At 43.8% G+C, this 17,870-nt stretch overlaps 1 protein-coding gene across 3 annotated transcripts; it reads right to left on the minus strand.

Annotated features, from left to right (window-relative positions):
* Positions 1 to 8,962: 8,962 nt before the first annotated feature.
* Positions 8,963 to 16,436, minus strand: TMEM250 (transmembrane protein 250). 3 transcript variants are annotated; one of them, XM_067541811.1, is made up of 2 exons: positions 16,297 to 16,428; positions 8,963 to 9,650 (listed from the first exon to the last, which is right to left on the minus strand). In XM_067541811.1, the coding sequence occupies exon 2, from the start codon at positions 9,515 to 9,517 to the stop codon at positions 9,098 to 9,100; it is 420 nt and encodes a 139-aa protein (XP_067397912.1). In that variant the 5' UTR covers positions 9,518 to 9,650; positions 16,297 to 16,428; the 3' UTR covers positions 8,963 to 9,097. The 3 variants fall into 3 exon arrangements, 2 of the variants coding, with proteins under 2 accessions (XP_067397912.1, XP_067397913.1); XM_067541812.1 differs by lacking the exon at positions 16,297 to 16,428 and adding an exon at positions 12,703 to 12,848; XR_010918589.1 differs by lacking the exon at positions 8,963 to 9,650 and adding an exon at positions 13,015 to 13,278 and having other exon boundaries at positions 16,297 to 16,436.
* Between the last annotated feature and the right edge of the window lie 1,434 nt (positions 16,437 to 17,870).

Consider the following 17,870-nt stretch of genomic DNA (forward strand, 5'->3'; position numbering starts at 1 on the left):
CTGACCAGTTTAATATTTGTCTCCAAACAGTTTCTAGTCAGTTCTACTTTCTGGTTCTCATGTACTAGAACAAAGTGGCAATGTCTGGGCTGCCAAGACTGCAGGCAAATGTGTTTTTAATTTTTCTACTCTGTTTTCATTTGAAATGTTTAAAAAAATCCTGGATATATTTCTGTTGGTCTTGAGCTTCTATGAAACCCACATTTTGAGTTACTTTTGACCTGGCAATGTCAATAAAGTTCCAGCAATAACAACAAAAATATATAAAGAAAATGTATACCTGCATGGAAGTAATGGTGTCTAATATCAACAATTAAACCACAGCTCCACATAAGGGGGCCCTGTCCAGCAAACTCCTATATAACTTTACTCCCTTAGGACCTGATTGAAAGCCTATTGAAGTCAACTCCCTTTGACTTCAATGGGCTTTGGATCAGACCCCCAAATAGCTCTTTTGAAGTCACCTTACTCACCTGCATGAGTGTCTGCAGAATTAGGCTCTTAATTTGCACATCTGTGCTTTGCTACAGCAGGGGTCCAAGCCCAGTATAGGCCTGATCTTGCTTCCACTGACAGCAGCAGCAGATTTGCCATAGACTTCAGTGGGAGCAAGATAGTCCCTATATAATGTGAAGGTGTATATATGCTGCAGATGCTAGGTACAATGGGAAGACATATGGATTTAGGACAGAAGTAATGATGGATCCCTTAGGGGCTAAAGTGTGTGGCTACTGTCTCCTGCTATGAGGTTTCATGTATCTTTGATATCGGAATAAATTATTGTGATATCCCATTCGAAAGACAGCATTAAGCTTTTATTATAATTTAGAAGCTTGGAAATTACATTCCATTTTGTACTGGTTTTGTTCTTTAGCTTTTGGCAAACTACAAGGACCCAATCACAAATGCCCCTCCCTACTGAGCAAATAATTTGTAACAAATCATTTATTTCATGAATTTCACCTGGGTTTTGGATTGACACAGACGGATTGCAATTTTCTCCAATGTATTGGTTTTATAATGTTCATAAATGGTTCAAAATGTTCATAAAATTTCTTTACTCAGGGGGAGCAATTTTACTCAGTAGGAACACTGTGACAGAGTAGGAAATCTGAAGGGAAGAGTGGTTCATTTCATGAACATGTATAACCTTCACATCCTTAGTCAGGCAAAACTCTCACTAGAGCCAATGGAAGATTTGCCTGAATAACTGGGCGAGGACTTCAGTATTTCTCTCCAGTGTTTTATGTGCACTCTTTCAGGTAGGGTGACCAGATGTCCCGATTTTATAGGGACACTCCTGCAATTTGGGGCTTTGTCATATATAAGTGCCAATTAGCCCACACCCACTGTCCTGATTTTTCACACTTGCTATCTGGTCCCTCTACCTTCAGGGGAAAAAAAGCTTTTTTGGGTGCACGAGAGAGACTCTGATTAACTACACTGATGTGCATCCTTTGTCAAATGCGTGGATGTTTACAGAAGGAGAGCTATCAGCATATGATGATTTAAGAGTGGTGGTACCCTGACTGTTTATAAGGGAAGGAAGATTACAAGTTAAACCATAGAGAGGCCACCCCCATGCTATTACACACTAGGCAAGCTCTGAACTAAGACCTTCTTTATAGCCAGAAGTTGCATTGGTTTGACTTAGGCCTGATCTACTCAAGAAAGCTGTACTAGTTTTCATTAAATCGGTTTTTAAATCAATTTAGTTGATAACCAAAACAAAAACATCCAGACATGGAGTAGAGTAGTTTATAAGAGTGGCTTATTCTGGCTTAGTTTACATTTATTCCTAATCAATTTAAGATAAAATGATATGTCAGATTTATGCTGATTTAAGAGTGGTTTGTACCCGCTTAACTAAATTACTTTAAAATCTTTAGTTAAACTGGTACACTGCCCTGCACCATCCACACTGCACCCTCCTAATGGAAAGTGCAGTAGAAACACACACACACACACACGCTGAAGAGCTCCAGAAGCAGTTGTGGCAATGCCTCCTGGTGTTTCTGCTTGGTTGGCATGGGTCCACAAAGCCCCTGACTCGGGGTTAGGTCTACAAGATACATCTGGCTCTCAGGCCCTGCCTACAAAAAGGAAATTCATACATCGATGTAATTACCCTAGTGCAAACCCTCAATGACTGTTGTAATTAGTGCAAGGCAGGGCTTGCACCAGTGCTGCTTGATCTTGTAACAGGCAGACTTACATCAATATGGTTGCAATGGTATGAATTTCCTTAGCATATATAGGGTTTTCGTAAGCAATCCTCCATGACTAGAAGTAGGTTGTTACTAGGATGGCAGGATCCCTCAAATGCTTTGGGAGGCACAAGGCCAAGGATAACATGCTTTCAAGCACTTCAGAGGCACAGGTAGTCTTTTATAAAAGTAGTTAACTCACAAGGCTCCAAACTCATTAAAGGAGGCATTTGATCAACTAATCTATCCCATTGTATGGCTTGCACCACACTAAATCTTGCCCTTTCTATTAACTAGGAACCAAAGGATGTACTGTACCAGATCAGACACAAGATCCATCAGCTCCAGGATCCTGCCTCCAGAAGAGGCCAACACCTGGTGCTTCAGAGTAGGGGTTCTCAGACTTTTTCACAATGTCTTAATAGAAGCCACTGTGACACTTCCCCAGCCATTGATGACTGGCTAGGACATCCGCTGTTACATCTGTCATCACGTAACTGATCTATGGTAACTACAGCACTTGCTTGCATAGATGAATAACATTAGGAAAATAGTTCATGTATTTTTAGCTGTCTTTTAATACAATGTAGCAGCTGGATACAGCAAGGAGATGATTGAAGTTATCCCAGGGCTAGATCCTCTGCTGGTGTAAACTGGTTTACCTCCACTTACTTCATTTGAGCTACACCAATTTTCACCAGCTGAGGATGTGGTCCCCAGTGAACAGTTTGCATATCAATTAGTTACATTTGTCAAATGCTTTAGGGTGATAGATGCTGTATAAATACAAGTTGCTGTGACTTGTCTAAGAACATGGGGCAAAATGAAATTAGCTTTTCACCAACTAATGTGCTTACAAAGGGCCCAAATACCAATTTTACATCCACTGGTGCCTTCAAGGGAGTTGCTGTGGATTTCCACTGGTGTAACTCAACCAGAATCCGGTCTGAGTTTGCTCTCTTACACAAACAGCACATTATCTCCAACTAAAGCAGCCTGATTCTTAAAATATATCAATTGAGACGTGAAATGTGCAGCTTCATGTTGTATGTTCAGAGAGAACACTCATTAATTTGGCTTAAACGAGGCCTCCTGCACAGTACATGACTTTGAATGTGGCACAAGAACGCTCTCTCTCATTCAGGATTGGGTCATGCCCATGCACAGAGCTCTCATGCCAGCACCCCATTTTGCTCCCATCATTCTCATTCAGCTTCACCAACCCCAGGAGTCGGTTTTGGGAGCGGGGGCAAGTGAGTTCCTACTTCCTCGTGAAATAAGAGAGGCTCACACAAATAAATCAATGACCTGCACTTATATGGTAGCTTTCAAAGCCCTTTACAATCACTGGACCACATTCTCACAGCTGGTATATTCATTTACCATTGGGCAAAGTGGGTGTAAAGCAATGGGTCGGAGAGTCACGCATGCAAGGCTGTTTTTGTTTAATTTATTATTAAGGGTAAAATCTACTCATCCTTGCACTAAGCCTAAATAATCTGGCTTTGTGTGGGGAACCTACTCTTTTCCCAAGCACTCTGGCTGATATTCTACCCTTTGGGCGGTAATAGAGGCTACGGCCTCTTTGTGTCTCTTATGTGAAAGTTTCGAGTTCCTGGATCCATAAAAATGCTGCTCCAGGAGTTTATCTTTTCCTGCTTGGCCTCTCTGAAGCCAATGGCTTCATTGGCTATAAACTGTTATTACACAATGCTGACCAATCAGTGTAGACCAGGACAAATCACGTTCAGCATCTATCTTAGATCTGTGTATATGGCCGCCTATCACCCTAGCATCTGAGCACCGTCTATGTAAAATCAATAGCAATAACAACGTCCCTAGCAGATGTCATGGAGTCTCTAGCACGTCTCACTTTTTGCAGCAGCTGAGATTAACCCCATGATTGATCACGGCCTACACTGACTGCTAAGTCGTGGTCCCAATTCTGTAGTGCAGCCTCATCTCCACTTAGAAGAGGGAGAACAGACAGCACCCTGTGCAGTTATTCCACACATGCCAGGGAATATGGCAAGACATAAGTCATGTTACAGAAGGGGACTGGGAGTCAGGACTCCTAGGTTCTGCACCTAGCTCTCCCATTAATTCCTTGGTGATTAACCTTTCTCATCATTAATCTACCCAGCTATAAAAATCAATATAATTATACTCATCTCACAAATTGTCTGTGGGGTTTAATTACATTGGGCCTGATTCTCTAGCATCTTGCACTTGCTGTAATCATTTACATCTGTGCAACGTGGGTGTCAAGCAACACCACAGCAGAGCGGTAGCATCTCTATAATCTCTTAAATTTTCTCATTGGTTTAAACACTCAATCTATCGACACATTAAAAAAAAAGTTTAATGAAGGTGGAACGTTTCATAAAGAACAAACAGGCATTCAAGACACTGAGCTGTATCCATATTTCAAAAGATTAACATGGTGCAAATCAAACACTTTGCATTGTAGTTTGTACATTCATCAAATGGCACAGCTAATGCAACTTTGTCTCCACACATACAATCATCATTGTCCCTACGCCTGTGTAACAGATTGGGAGTTCCTGCTTCAAAACCATAAAGGTCTTCCATTCTCTGCACACCTGAAACCTTCAATGACTTGTAAAGGACATTTCAAAGGGAGTTTCAGATGTGCAAAGAATGCAGGATTGGGCCCCAAAGGGACACTGTCAGATCAAATATGGCCCAAAATGTAGGTTTGGTAAAAATAATCTCTCTGAAAAATTTAAGACAAATAGAAATGCTGCTATGATTTCTTCTTAAATTCCCTTGGAAACATTTTAAAAACCAAATAAACATTAATCTGCAATACTTACAGCCTAAAGATGGCAGGATGAGAGGATTAAGGAAAACTGCCTACAAACAAAAGTGAAACTGACCAGTTTATTCTCATTATCCAAGATGAAATTGAAAAAGTGCAGCAAACAGCACCCATGGTGAAAAGTTGATTAAATTTTTCAAATCGTTTCAGTTTTAATTATCTGTAGTGTTATATGTAATATAATGAACTTTTTTTTTTCCTAATGACTTTTAATCTGACCATGTCCCTCTCACGTCTTGGTGAGTTTGGGAAACAGGAATAAATCCAAAGGAAAACTGATTTCCACAGTGGAGTAGTGTTTGCACATACCTGCTTAGGCTAAAATATTTCTGGCAACTAATATTACTGGCTATTTGTCTGACACCTAAAGAGAGGAATAAATTCCAGCTTCTACCTGTTTTATTATTTGCTCTGTTCTGCCAATTTTTTTTAAAAAAAGGACTTTTGCAATGAAGAACGCTTTACATGAAGAAACTGTGTGTTGAAAGCACACTTTACTGTGTCATTTACTCTGTCCATCATATAGCTATAGTTTGGTTGAGATTTCTCCCTCAGTCCACCTTCACCTCCTTGCAGCTCACCTTGAACATCTCAACTCCTGCAGAAAAATCTTTCATTAAAAGAAAATTTAAATGCTTAAAATAATTCCGGAATTAAAAAACTGATTACAATCCCAAATTGTTATCAAGATCTTACTTATTCAGCAACCTCCTAGGGAAGTTGTGAGGATTAATTAGCTAGTGTTTGTAAAACACTTTGAAGATGAAAAGTGCTATATAGGTGCCAAATATTATTCTACTTATGTAGACCTAAAATGTTCAAGCTGATACATTTTAAAGCAAATTATTTGAAAATCACTCCTTCCTCTTACCTGCTAATAATGGTGTTCAAAGGAAATTGTTTCTCCAGCCGCATCTGATAACATCACTATCACCTATGCATTGTAAGGAATACAGGTGCTTGCACTGGCATAGTGCCTGTAATATAGTATTTTGCCGTTCATGTATACAGTACCTTTCACCCAAAGATTACTACTACTTTACAAAGGAGATTAGGTATTATCCCCATTTTACAGATGTGGAAAATGAGTCAGTTTAAGTGACTTGCCCAAGCTCACAGAAATACAATGGCACATCTGGGGACAGAACCTAGGAATCCTGCTACGTGTTTGCCCGCTGTAATCACACCATGCACTTACAGCCTTTCAAGTTATCCACCTTTGGTAGGAGAATCACAGAGTCCTGATGTCAGATTTTGGTAAGTGAAAAGCTTTAGGGAATTTTGATACTAGACATTTGGGTGTAGGGGAACCATTTTCATATGTAGGGCAGCATTTTCATCCACATTTAATCTTTTATGTGACTTTTTATCCTTGACGTGCCATGCTCCTTTCCTTGACTTGGTAAACATTACCCTTTTACTTGACTTGAGAAGGACATTCACCTGATACATAATATTGAATTTTGGACACTCAGGGCCAGCATGGTGCTTTAGGAACAATGTAATGCTCTGAAACACAGGAGTCCCTGTTTGGTGCCTGGCTCTCTGGATCAGCAAGGGCTGGGACTGCTGCAGATAGCTCACACAGAAGTTGGAGCAGGTGAATGGAAATCAAGGGAGCACCTCACTTTACTCTCTACTGATCCCTCTTTTGGCTGTTCTTTAAATAAGCACTGAAATAGATCCCCTCTGCCAAGAATTTCCACCTGATTTAGGGCCAGATTCTGTGCTGTGCCAGCCAGGCATAGTGGGGAGGAGCAAAAATGGCTTTAGATGACTTCTGCACCTCTGGGATTTTGGATGATTTGGAGGCTGGTACGGCCTCCAGTGTTAGTCAGAGGAGCTCCATGGCTACTATAGCTTACATTGCCAGCAATGGCTCCCTATATAAACTGTCAGGGAGGCTAGGACAGTCGGTGCCCAGAGTACTCCAGCTGCAATCCCTCTCACTCCCTTAGGCTGGGAGGTGCATGGAGAAGGGAGATAACATGGCATTGTTACACCACTTGGAGAACCACCCTGCCCCGAGACTCGTGTCTTGGAGCACAGAATCCAGCCTTAGAATTTTGTATGGGAGGATTGAGGACTGGAAGCATCACAGAGGATCTCCCTCCATCCCACTGATTCTGGAAACTCTTATATAAGAAACATAAGATATTTGTAAAACAAATTAAGAAGGTGTAAGGTGCTCAGATGCCAGGGTGATGAGTGCAGGCTGCGTAGGCAGATGTAATAAACACAGCAGCTGGGTGAGCTCTCCTAGAACAAAGCCCAAGGGCAGCAAGTTATATGCAGAGTTCTGGCAGCTACCAAGGAGCATCAAGACAACAGGGCTCACGGCACAACATTGATTAACCTCTTTGCTCCCATAGAAACATCTCTCAGCTCCTGCAGGGCTGATCTAGGGTTTACTCTGCCAGCCTTGATCAGCACCATGTGGTCAGTCTGTATTCTCTGATTATCAGACTAAATGGATAATTTCTGGTTTTGCTCTCGATTAAGGCTTCAGCCAGAAGCATCCCTACTCTGCATCCACAAGCCTGCAAAACAAAATGTTTACAACCACAAGGCACTGTTCCCACAAGCTGCAATGTGAAAGCAACCTCTTTTCCTCTGCACCCAAGTTGGCATTGGACCCTATGAAGTAACCATGCTGAAGGCAATACAAATACTGGACCACAAAAATATTCTTTTCAATATATTAGTGACCTAATTGTCATCTCACTTAAGCTAACTTTATGCCTGCATAACTCCATTATCTTCAATGGATTGAGTTACAATGGTCTGAAAACAGAAATGGGTCTTGGTCTTTGATTTCTTGTATGGAGGTTGGCTACAATCTGCTATTCCTTACAAAAGAATAGGGAAAGGAATAACATTCACGTTTGTTTTGTTTTGAATAAATGCTGGTAACTCAGACCAGAGACTTTGGGCAAGCCTCTAAACTCAGTTGCAGTTGTGTGCAAATTGATTTCAGAGGAAATACCCCAGATTAAGATCAGTGTGACTGAGATCAGAACTTGGCTCTCTTTTATTACATTGGCAAAAAAAGTATCTAATGACTTGACCTTCTCCTACCACAACTGGTGGCAAAGCCAAAATGTTTACTCTATAATATTTAAGAATTCATAGTGCTGCACATTCAGATTTTGGTTAGTTTTCAAGTTCCTCTAGATAAAGGACATCACAGTCTGATCTCACTTGCACTGGTGCAATTCAGGAGTAACGTCCTTGAAGACACTAGAGTAAACCCAAAGTAAGTAAAATCAGAATCAGGTCCAGATATCCTAGGCATTAAGGAAGAGATGGAGACGAGTTCCTCTAAGCCTATCATTTTCCAGTGGTTTACTTGCTAAGGGTGGAATTTTCAAAAGCATTTAGCATTGGCCTATCATTGCTTCCATTACTTCAAATGAGAATGATATATCAATGCCAAATGATTTTGAAAATCCCACCGTAAATGCGTATAGAGGGGTAAGCCATTCAAAGCTGCAGACTGAGGTCAATAAACTATCAAAATGGGCCAAATGCATCCCTGGTGTAAGTCTACTGAAAACACTGATGAATTTGGCCCAATATATTTAGCAAAGGATAATGCAAAGTCCAATACACAGAGGGAGAATGGGTAGGCAGGAATATATATTACTTGCATAGGACATCACTGAGCATTTTTAAAAAGAGGATATAGATGAATTAAAGAGGTGGGGTGCAAAATTTGGCTTTTCTCCTCCAGTTAAATCACTCCCTTTTGTTGCCCAATGAAACAGTTCAGCAGGCCAGACTCCTATGGACTGAAAGAAAAATTATGATAGTTCTCACTGTGCAAACAAAAATCAAACCATTGCCTTCTTGCACTCAGGGATTGGAAGTAAGTGGCACCCAGTCCTCAAAAAAATAAAAAACCAATGCCAGAGACAGGTACATGAATTTATCAAAAAAGTAGCACTGATAAATAAATTTATATTTTAAAAAAAAAGGCAAAGGGGATATGCACATGTTTTGGGGTAGAGTGAGAGTTGCCTCCTGAGCCCACATGCGCTCACTTTATTTACATATCCACAAACACCATGAAACACCAGCCCAGCCCCCCCACTAGCAGCATAGTCACATGAATTCCATAGATGAGCAGTTCATTCATGAGGCTGAAGTCCACCCGCCTTCGCCCCAACAAGAGGAGGATGATGGAGAGTTTGTACTGGAAACGCAGAAAGATCCGGATGCCAAGGTACTGAAGGCAAAACAAGATAGAAAGCGCCACCCAGAGGATGGAGGTAAACAGGCTGCAGCTGAAGTACAGCAGGAAACGAATGAATCCGTACATCCATCGGGATTTCAGATAGATGTCGAAGTTGTTGTACTTGGTGCGCACCAAGTGAGTGGTCCTTACTGGGCCACAGGCCGAATGCAGACATGTTGTGTGGGGTCCGTGGAAAGAACGGACCCGGCGGGGAATGGGGATTACAGGCATCAGGCACCCCACAGTTCACAGAGTCCCAGAGCAGGATTTGCAGTGCACATACCAAATATCATCCATTAATATGGAAAAGATTCAGCAACCTATGAATGCAAACTTTCTGCTGAATTTCCAGGAAGGAACAGGCCTGCAGGAAGGAACAGAAGGAAAACATATTTAAAAAACCCCAGAGGGAGATATTGTGAGTCTGGTGGATCTATTCCAACTTGGCTGCTATTTACAGCCACCTTGCAAAATCTACTTACTCACTTGCCTGGGGTAATGTATTTTTTTGATGGGCAGGTAAAATATAATTTTTTCCATCACTGCCTAACTAGATGTTTACAAAGCAACCAATCACCATGGTATCTAGGTTCTAATCTTAACCCACCATCAACCTCACAATGGTAATGGGGTGGAGGCAAGATGACCGTGTGTCTGAGCTGGTATATTTGCATGACAATTTCGCAAGGTTGATTAACGTATAGCACATTCCCTGAATCACAGCATGATACTGCAACATGAGCAGTCCTTACCCATGTCAGTAGTCTCACTGATGCATGGGGTTTTCATTTGACCCATATTCACTTATAAGTAATACTCTATTCAAATGAGGCTTTCAAAGTGCTTTGCAAATGAACTACAGGGCATACTTGAGACAGCAGGAATTATAGACGCCTGCTAATTTTAAAATTTTGCTAAGCATCATCCAACAAACAAAATGAAAACAATGGAACATTCTGCAAGAAAAAACAAGCAATATGTTTTTTCACGCTGTACAGGAGGTACCTTCCTCCTCTTGCATGAGCCTGGAAGGCTCACTGTCATCGCTATTGCCTGTGCCTCATAGTTTTAAAAGTTCCTTATTTCTCCCTTCACATTCTACAAAGATAAATGAAATATTCTTAGTCTTCTGCAGTGTTTAGAATTTATAAGCTGAACATTTTTTCATGTAACCATTGTTATTATTTGACAGTGATGAGCATTAGTCTGTTAGCTGCTCTCTGTTTCACCTCATGCTTCTAATGTGCCAATTTCCAGGAATTATGAGATGACAATACACTAATCAGATAATGCTATTAAATAACGGGGTACTTCCCCAGCCTCCTTCCACACCCCATAAGATTGCTTCTTGTTATTAGTTTGCATCTCACTGCTGGGGAAAGTTCAGACACACAGGCCTGGACAATTCTTTCTTTTGAGAAATGAGAAACACTGTCTCACAAGATATTTCACTTTATTTTAACAGCATTCTTCGAAACTAATTCCTATTACTACCAAGGCTACTATTAATTAATGATATGTAAGGCTAAGATTTTGTCACAGTTACTGAAGCCTGAGGGGGGGAATGAGAGCCCTAGCCCCACTGTGGGAGGAGGAGGAGGATCCAGCAATCATCGCCAGCCTAATTCACCCAGAGCTGGGGCTCCGAGCTCCCCCTTGGTGTCTCAGGGCTCTGGGGTCCATCCCTGCCCATGGCTGGAGGTGGCAAGGTCTTCCAGCTGAGGCTGGAGGCTGTGGGGTTGCCTGCAGTGGCTGGGAGCTGCAGGTGGCCGGCCGCCTGTGGCAGTTTGGGGCTATGGAGTCCCCACACCACCCACCGTGGCCGGGGATTGTGGGGTGCCCACATCATGGTGGGGGAGGCGGGGACACCCACAGTGGCTGAAGGCTGGAGGGTTCACCCATTGTGGATGGGGGCTGCAGAACCCCCTGTAGCATCTCAGAGCCCAGGGGTCCCCACTGCAGTTGGGAGTGTGGGGTGCCCCCCGCCCTCCATGGCTCATGGCTCTGGAGTCCCTGTCACCCACGGCAGCTCGGAGCTGGGATTACATGCCGCCCCCCCAGCAGACAGCAGCAGATTGCTGGGTGTCCACCGCCTGCAGTGGCTTGGAGCTGGGTGTCCCCACCACCCGCCCCAGCGGACAGCAGTGGGGTACCCACTGTGGCAGCAGCTCATTGCTGCTTGGTCTCTGGTGCCTGCGCTGGCTTGGAGCTGTGAGCCCCCTGCTATGGCTGAGGGCCGATCCCCCTCCCCCTGCTGGAGAGCTCTGGGACCCTTGCTGCCTGTGGTGTCTGAACACTTCCAGGTCCCTGCAGCCCCTAGCAGTTGACAGCTTCTGCCCTGCTGCCTGGAGCTGACGCTCAAGAGGATAATTTCACAGAGGTCTCTGGAAGTTACAGAATCCATGAGTTCCATGACCTCCACAACAGACTCACAGGCTTAATTATAAGGCTATAACACCTTAAATACCAGGATATCAAAGTACTTCACAAACCTCACGACATCCTTATTAGCTCAATGTATAACTTTGGGCAAGTCACTTAACCTCTCTCTGCCTCAGTTAACCCTGTAGAGATGATAAGCCTGACCTATTTCATAGAGCCACATATTGTTACATTGTTTAAGGTGAAATCCCCAAGGAAACTGCCTAAAACCCAATGCACAGTATAACCCAGGGGCTTAACAGAGAGGAAAATTAATGGTGTTGTGGTTCAGTTATTTGGGAGATCTGGAGGGTCTGCTCCTGGGTCTATTAGAGGCACCCTGGATAACCCTAAGCAAGTCACTTCCCCACCTTTTGCTACAGCTTCACATCTGTAAAATGGGAATAATAATACTTTCCTACTTCACAAGAGTGTTATAGGAACAAATTTAGTCTATCACCACAAACACTACAGAAAAAGCCCACAACATACAATTAATTCAAGTTTCTAAAGTGCTTTGAGATCCTGGAGTGAAAGACAATACATAGATGCAAAGCATTGTTATTCTAATCATATTATGAATCATTCTTAATCTTATGATTAAGAAAATGTGAAGTATCTTTCTAACAGATGCAATGCTATGTAACTAAAACTTACACATGATAGTATATGTAACTTCGTGTGTTTCCACATACTGTACTACTTTTAAATGATTTTTTTAATTAAAATGTTGTGAATGGACAAATCACAAAACTTAGAACTTGGTATACTCAGGTATTAGATATAGCAATTACAGCAGTATCAACAATATTTTACATACTATTTTTATTGTATTTTTAAAATGAAACTCTCTCTTCTTGAATACCTTTAATTGGGGCGTTACTGAATACAGTATTCTAAAATCCTTCCCTAAGGCCCTGATCCTGCAAACTCTTATGCACCTACTTAATTTTACTCAGATGACTAGCCTCACTAAAGTCAATTTGATTACTTACCTTCTTAAGAGTTAAGTACATTCGTAAGTGTAAGGGTCAAAGCACTAAAACGGACTTCTGTATCTGCGCTGCCCATGAACGCTCCCCCTCTCCATGCTGTTTTGCTGGGGTGTAGTTAAGATACTGGCTTTATGTCCAAGCCGTGTCATAGAGGAAGAGTTGTTATTCTCTCCCATGAAACAAACAGCAGGTTAACCTGAAATCTGTTGCCATCAGCTGAGCTGACCAAGCCATTTAATAGCAACAGCTTGTTCTCATTTGCTGTGTGCCCATCATATAAACATAAATGACTTTTAATGGGTCTATGGTTCTTTAGATAAACTTAGTACTGACACCAGAGAAGTTGTGGGAGGGGTGTTGTAAGATGAAATGTAAACTTTTAAAAATATTACATTTTTAATAGCTTAACTACCCATTCAGCAAAAGGTTGATAATCAGTTAGCTTTTCTGGATGCAATTTAGCTCTTGCAATGAAAAAATATCTGACGTTTTCAAGTGCCAACCAATCCGGTAGGTACAGTGAAAGAGATTGCTACGGTGCTTCACAGCCTCACAGTTTTCTAGGTTTGAGCTGGTCTAAAAAATACAAATAAAAATAAGTTTCAGATTGCTGGCTTGAATTAGTCATAACTTCAAAACTACTAAAACAATTGTCTTGTCTTGTTACTTATCTCACTGAGACTAAAAAAATAAATAAATAAATAAAGCCAAGTGTGAAGAATATATTGTAGTTTATTGCATATATGGCTGTCTAAAATACCATCTTATATTGTACTGTATTATGCTTGATCTCTCAGGGAAGGTCTACACTTAAAACACTGTAACAGTGTAGATGCTCCGCCGTAGCACTTCAGTGAAGACAATATTATGCCGACGGGAGAGCTTCTCTCGTCGGCATAGTCTAACCATCTCTGCAAGAAGTAGCTATATCAATAAGAGAAGCTCTCCCATCAACATAGCATTATCTACAGTACACCATGATTTAGGTAGGTATAATATGCCACTTAGGGGTGTAGATTTTTCATACCCCTGAGTGACGTATTATACCAATGTAAGTGTATAATGTAGACCTAGCCTTAGCCTTAACACTGTAATAATGCTAGCTTTCTGCAAGCATGTAACAAATTATGTTTCACATATCTATAGCACCTTTCTTCCTCAAAGCTACTGAATCACTTTGATTTGTGTGGAGGAAGTTCCAAAGAAGTCATTAAAGATCAGCACAAATGCAGTGTTCTACTCACAAGGATCTAACTAGATGATCCTTGCCTAAATTCATCCTCCTCCATAAAATACAACTGCTACAGGGATAGAAAGGATCAGGAAGCTGATGCATGAGTATCTTGTACAAGATGGGGAAGGGAAATTTTTACAGGAACTGTTAGGCAACTTCCCTTTCTTACTACAGTATGTTTAATGTCCATTTCAGACCATGCAGGACATACGTCAAAATTTTTAATAGTGTGTTTAATGCTAGGCACCTAAATCTATATTTAGGCACACACATATGAAAGTTTAAGTACTTAATATGGATTTGGATACCTAATTTTATGCACCCAACTTTGATGATTTAGGCCTTTGAAAAAAAAAAAGATCTGTTGCTGCAAGGGAGTATCACCTCAGAATGATAACCCTTACAAGATTCAAAATTAAGAATATCAACTCAGGAAAAGGATCTGGGTGTCACTTCAACTCAGTGAAGACCTTGGCTCAGTGTGCAGCTATGGTCAAAAGCACAAACATGATATTAGGATGCATAAGGATTAGGATGAAGAATAATATAGAGAGTATTATAATGTCATTATATAAATCAATGATATGGCATCATCTACAATACCATGTGCAGTATTGGTCACCCCCTCTCAAAATGGATATTAAAGAATTAGAAAGAGTTCAGAGAAGAGTGACAGGAATGATCAATGGCCTGGAAAAACTCTCAATCGAAAAGAGATTTACAAGACTTAGATTGTTTACTTTAGAAATAAAGAGGAGACATGATAAAAATACATAAAATAATGATGGTAGATCAGGCGTTAACAAAATTTTGGAGAAATATTAGAACCTCATGCTTTTTCTAACTAAACGGACTAGGAAATCTAACGGGGGGAAATAGGGGAGAAGGCAGAGAATCCCACATGTACCTAATATGAGGCTTCTTTCTTCCTCTGAAGCAACTGCTGCTGAACACTATCAGACAAGATACTAGACTATATGAGCTGTGGGTGATCCAGTCTGGCAATGCGTATATTCCTATAAACGTATACATATATAGACACACACCATTATATGTACACACACACACACCAAATAACACACATTATACACACGTGCCCACACATATTTGGCAGAGCACACTCACAACATCAAAGAAGCTTCTGTGAGATAAACAAACAGTTTGGTACAGCCTCAAATCACAATGTATCACTGGACAGAATGACACTTGTTAGCGGTAAGACTGATGTTGGAGTTGCACGGGAGCAAGAATCTACTGCAATATCCATCCAGAGAACAAGCTGCTGTGGACAGGGCCTCCGCCTTCAGAGAAGGATTAATCCACATACCCCCCAACACACACCTTGCCCAATCTACTACCCCTAGGCTCTGCCCATTACCTTCCTCTACATCCTTTTCCTCCCATCTCTTCCTCCCCTCTCTTTTTCATTCTCTCTGTGGCCTCTGCCCTCCTTCCAACTAGAGGGGGAATATGACAGGTCTATAAAACTATGAATGGTGTGGAGAAAGTGAATAGGGAAGTGTTATTTATCCCTTCACGTAACATAAGAACCAGGGTCACCAGATGAAATTAAGAGGCAGCAGGTTTAACACAAACATAAGGAAGTATTCCTTTATGCAATGCACAGTCAACCTGTGGAACTCCTTGCCAGGGGATGTTGTGAAGGCCAAATATAACTGAGTTCAAAAAGAGAATTAGATAAATTCATGGAGGGGAGCTCTGTGTAGTTTGAAAGCCTGTCTCTCTCACCAAGCGAAGTTGGTCCAATGAAAGAAATTACCTCTCCCACCTCGTCTCTCTGATGTCCTGGGACAGACATAGCTACACCACCACCGCATTCATGGAGGATAGGTCCGTAAAGGAGAGACAAGGTGTGGGAGGCAATATATTTTATTGGTAGGAGAAAAGACAAGCTTTTGAGCCACAGAGAGATCTTCTTCAGCTCCGGGGAAGGCATGGGGGCTGCCACACAGCTACATCCCGGGGGGGAAGAGGCTGCTCAGCACGAGGAGCTAACACACGGTCTGAGGGGCCCTTCCGGGTGAGGTGGCCGGCTCAGCATCCTGCAAAGGTCCATTAGTGGCTATTAGCCAAGAAAGGCAGGGACGCAGCCCTGTGCTCCGGGAGTCCCTAGCCTCTGACTGCCTGGGGCTGGGGCTGGGGCTGGGGCTGGCTGGCTGACAGGGGCTGGCTGGGTCATTCAACGACTGCCCTGTTCTGTTCTGTTCGCTCCCTCGGAGCCACCGGGCACCGCCCGCTGTGGGCCACAGGACCGTTGGGCTACCCCAGTGAGGCCGTTCTCCCGTCCAACGCCCCCACCCCCCACTGCCCCTCAGCCGTAGGCCAGGGCTGACACTCACCGCGCTGCCCATGGCCGCCGCTACTGGGGGGCACGTATACCGGGCCCAGGCTGGGGGGAGGGCCGGGCCGGAGGTCAAGCGCTGCTCTGCGCATGTGCGGGTCGCCGGCGCTCGGGTTCCGGCCGGTACCGGCAGAGGCGATTGAGGCGGGGGGGGGGGGTGACGCGATGTAATGACGTCATCATCGAGCGCCGCGGGAGGGGAGCTCGTCGCCCGGGTAACGGAGGAGGGACGCAACAGCAGGCGCGGAGCCACGACGGCAATAATGGGTGAGGAGAAGGGGTTTCAGTCGGGGGGGTAATAGCGGGGCGGAGGGGAGGGAAAAGGGGGTTTCAGCTATGGGGGTGGGGGGCAATAATGGGGGGAGTTGGTGAGCATGGGTGCAATAGCGGGGGGGAGGGGTTTCAGCCAGGGGAGTTGAGGGCAATAGCGGGGGGCGGGGAGGGTTTTAGTTGGGGGGCCTATGGGGGCACCAGCACGGGAAGTGGGGGAAACGCTGGCGAGGGCGGAGGCGCTGGTTCTGTCGCCTCCAGTTTCTTACTCTCCGATTCCCGCGCCCGCCGCGCGGGGAGAGATCCCTGGGGCTGCACCCTGAACCCCTGGCGCCGTGTCGGCGGGTGCCCGGAGCTGCCGGTGAGCTCGGAGTTGGGGGGGCCGGCGGGCTGCAGCCGGGTGCAGCGCCATAAACTCCGTCCAGCGGAGTTTGGGACCCGTCTCTGTTTCTGGCACATACACTGCCCGATGCCCAAACCAGACAAACCTGTGACCCCCGCGGAACTGCCACAGTGTCTGTCCTGTCCCTCTTTCTGGCAGACAGGATGCCTGATGGCATGTGTCTGTCACAATCTCGGACCTCTCACTGTTACCCCCTTTGCCCCTCCTTGGGCTGGGGTTTTGCCTCTGCCACGGGCCGGCAGCGCCTCACCCCTGGGCTAACCCCGGCTCATACCCCCTCCTCCCTGATTTTGCTCCTCAGCCCCTCTCTTACTCCCGCCTCCATCGGCTTAACCCCCCAGGCCAGTAAAATTCTGCCCCCTGATCAGATCCTGCCCATCCCCGCCTCCAATTTGCCCCCTTTGCCCCTTTTTAGCCCCTCTAAAGAGCGGGCAATGGAGTCTGACTCGGAGTAAGGGCAGGGTGAGGGCAGCGGCTGCAGCAGATGTTACTGAGCATGCTCAGTACATCCTGAATCGCAAAATCTGTCTGTTCTCAGTTTTTGGCACTACACCGGCCCTGCTCTGTGCTCCCTACACCGAGCCAGCACAGCACAGCCATGCTCGCCGCTCCTCTCCTGGTGAGGGGAGAGCTCCAGGAAAGCTCGCCGGCACGACCTCAAGTGCCCTGCATCCACTCCAATGTCCAAGCAGCTGTTCTAAGAGCAGAACAGTTTGAAACTTACAAAACGGTGTGAATATTTGGTAAATTACCATATATAAGAACTTTAAAGGTGCCGCTTTAAAGGAAAGAGTCAGTGGTCACTAAATTAATGATCTTTTTAGCAACCTGCGGAGAAAGTGGACTTTTCCCAGTCGTTTGAATTATTTATTTTAGTTACACCTTTGGGTTTTTGGGTT

The sequence above is a fragment of the Emydura macquarii genome, unplaced genomic scaffold (genome assembly GCF_026122565.2).
Source record: "Emydura macquarii macquarii isolate MOO-44397 ecotype Brisbane River unplaced genomic scaffold, CSIRO-AGI_Emac_v2 contig_691, whole genome shotgun sequence".
Lineage (NCBI taxonomy): Eukaryota > Metazoa > Chordata > Testudines > Chelidae > Emydura > Emydura macquarii.

Bases quoted from the DNA above. Each gene is read 5' to 3' on its own strand.
- TMEM250 (XM_067541811.1), bottom strand. From the start codon at position 9,517: ATGCCTGTAATCCCCATTCCCCGCCGGGTCCGTTCTTTCCACGGACCC.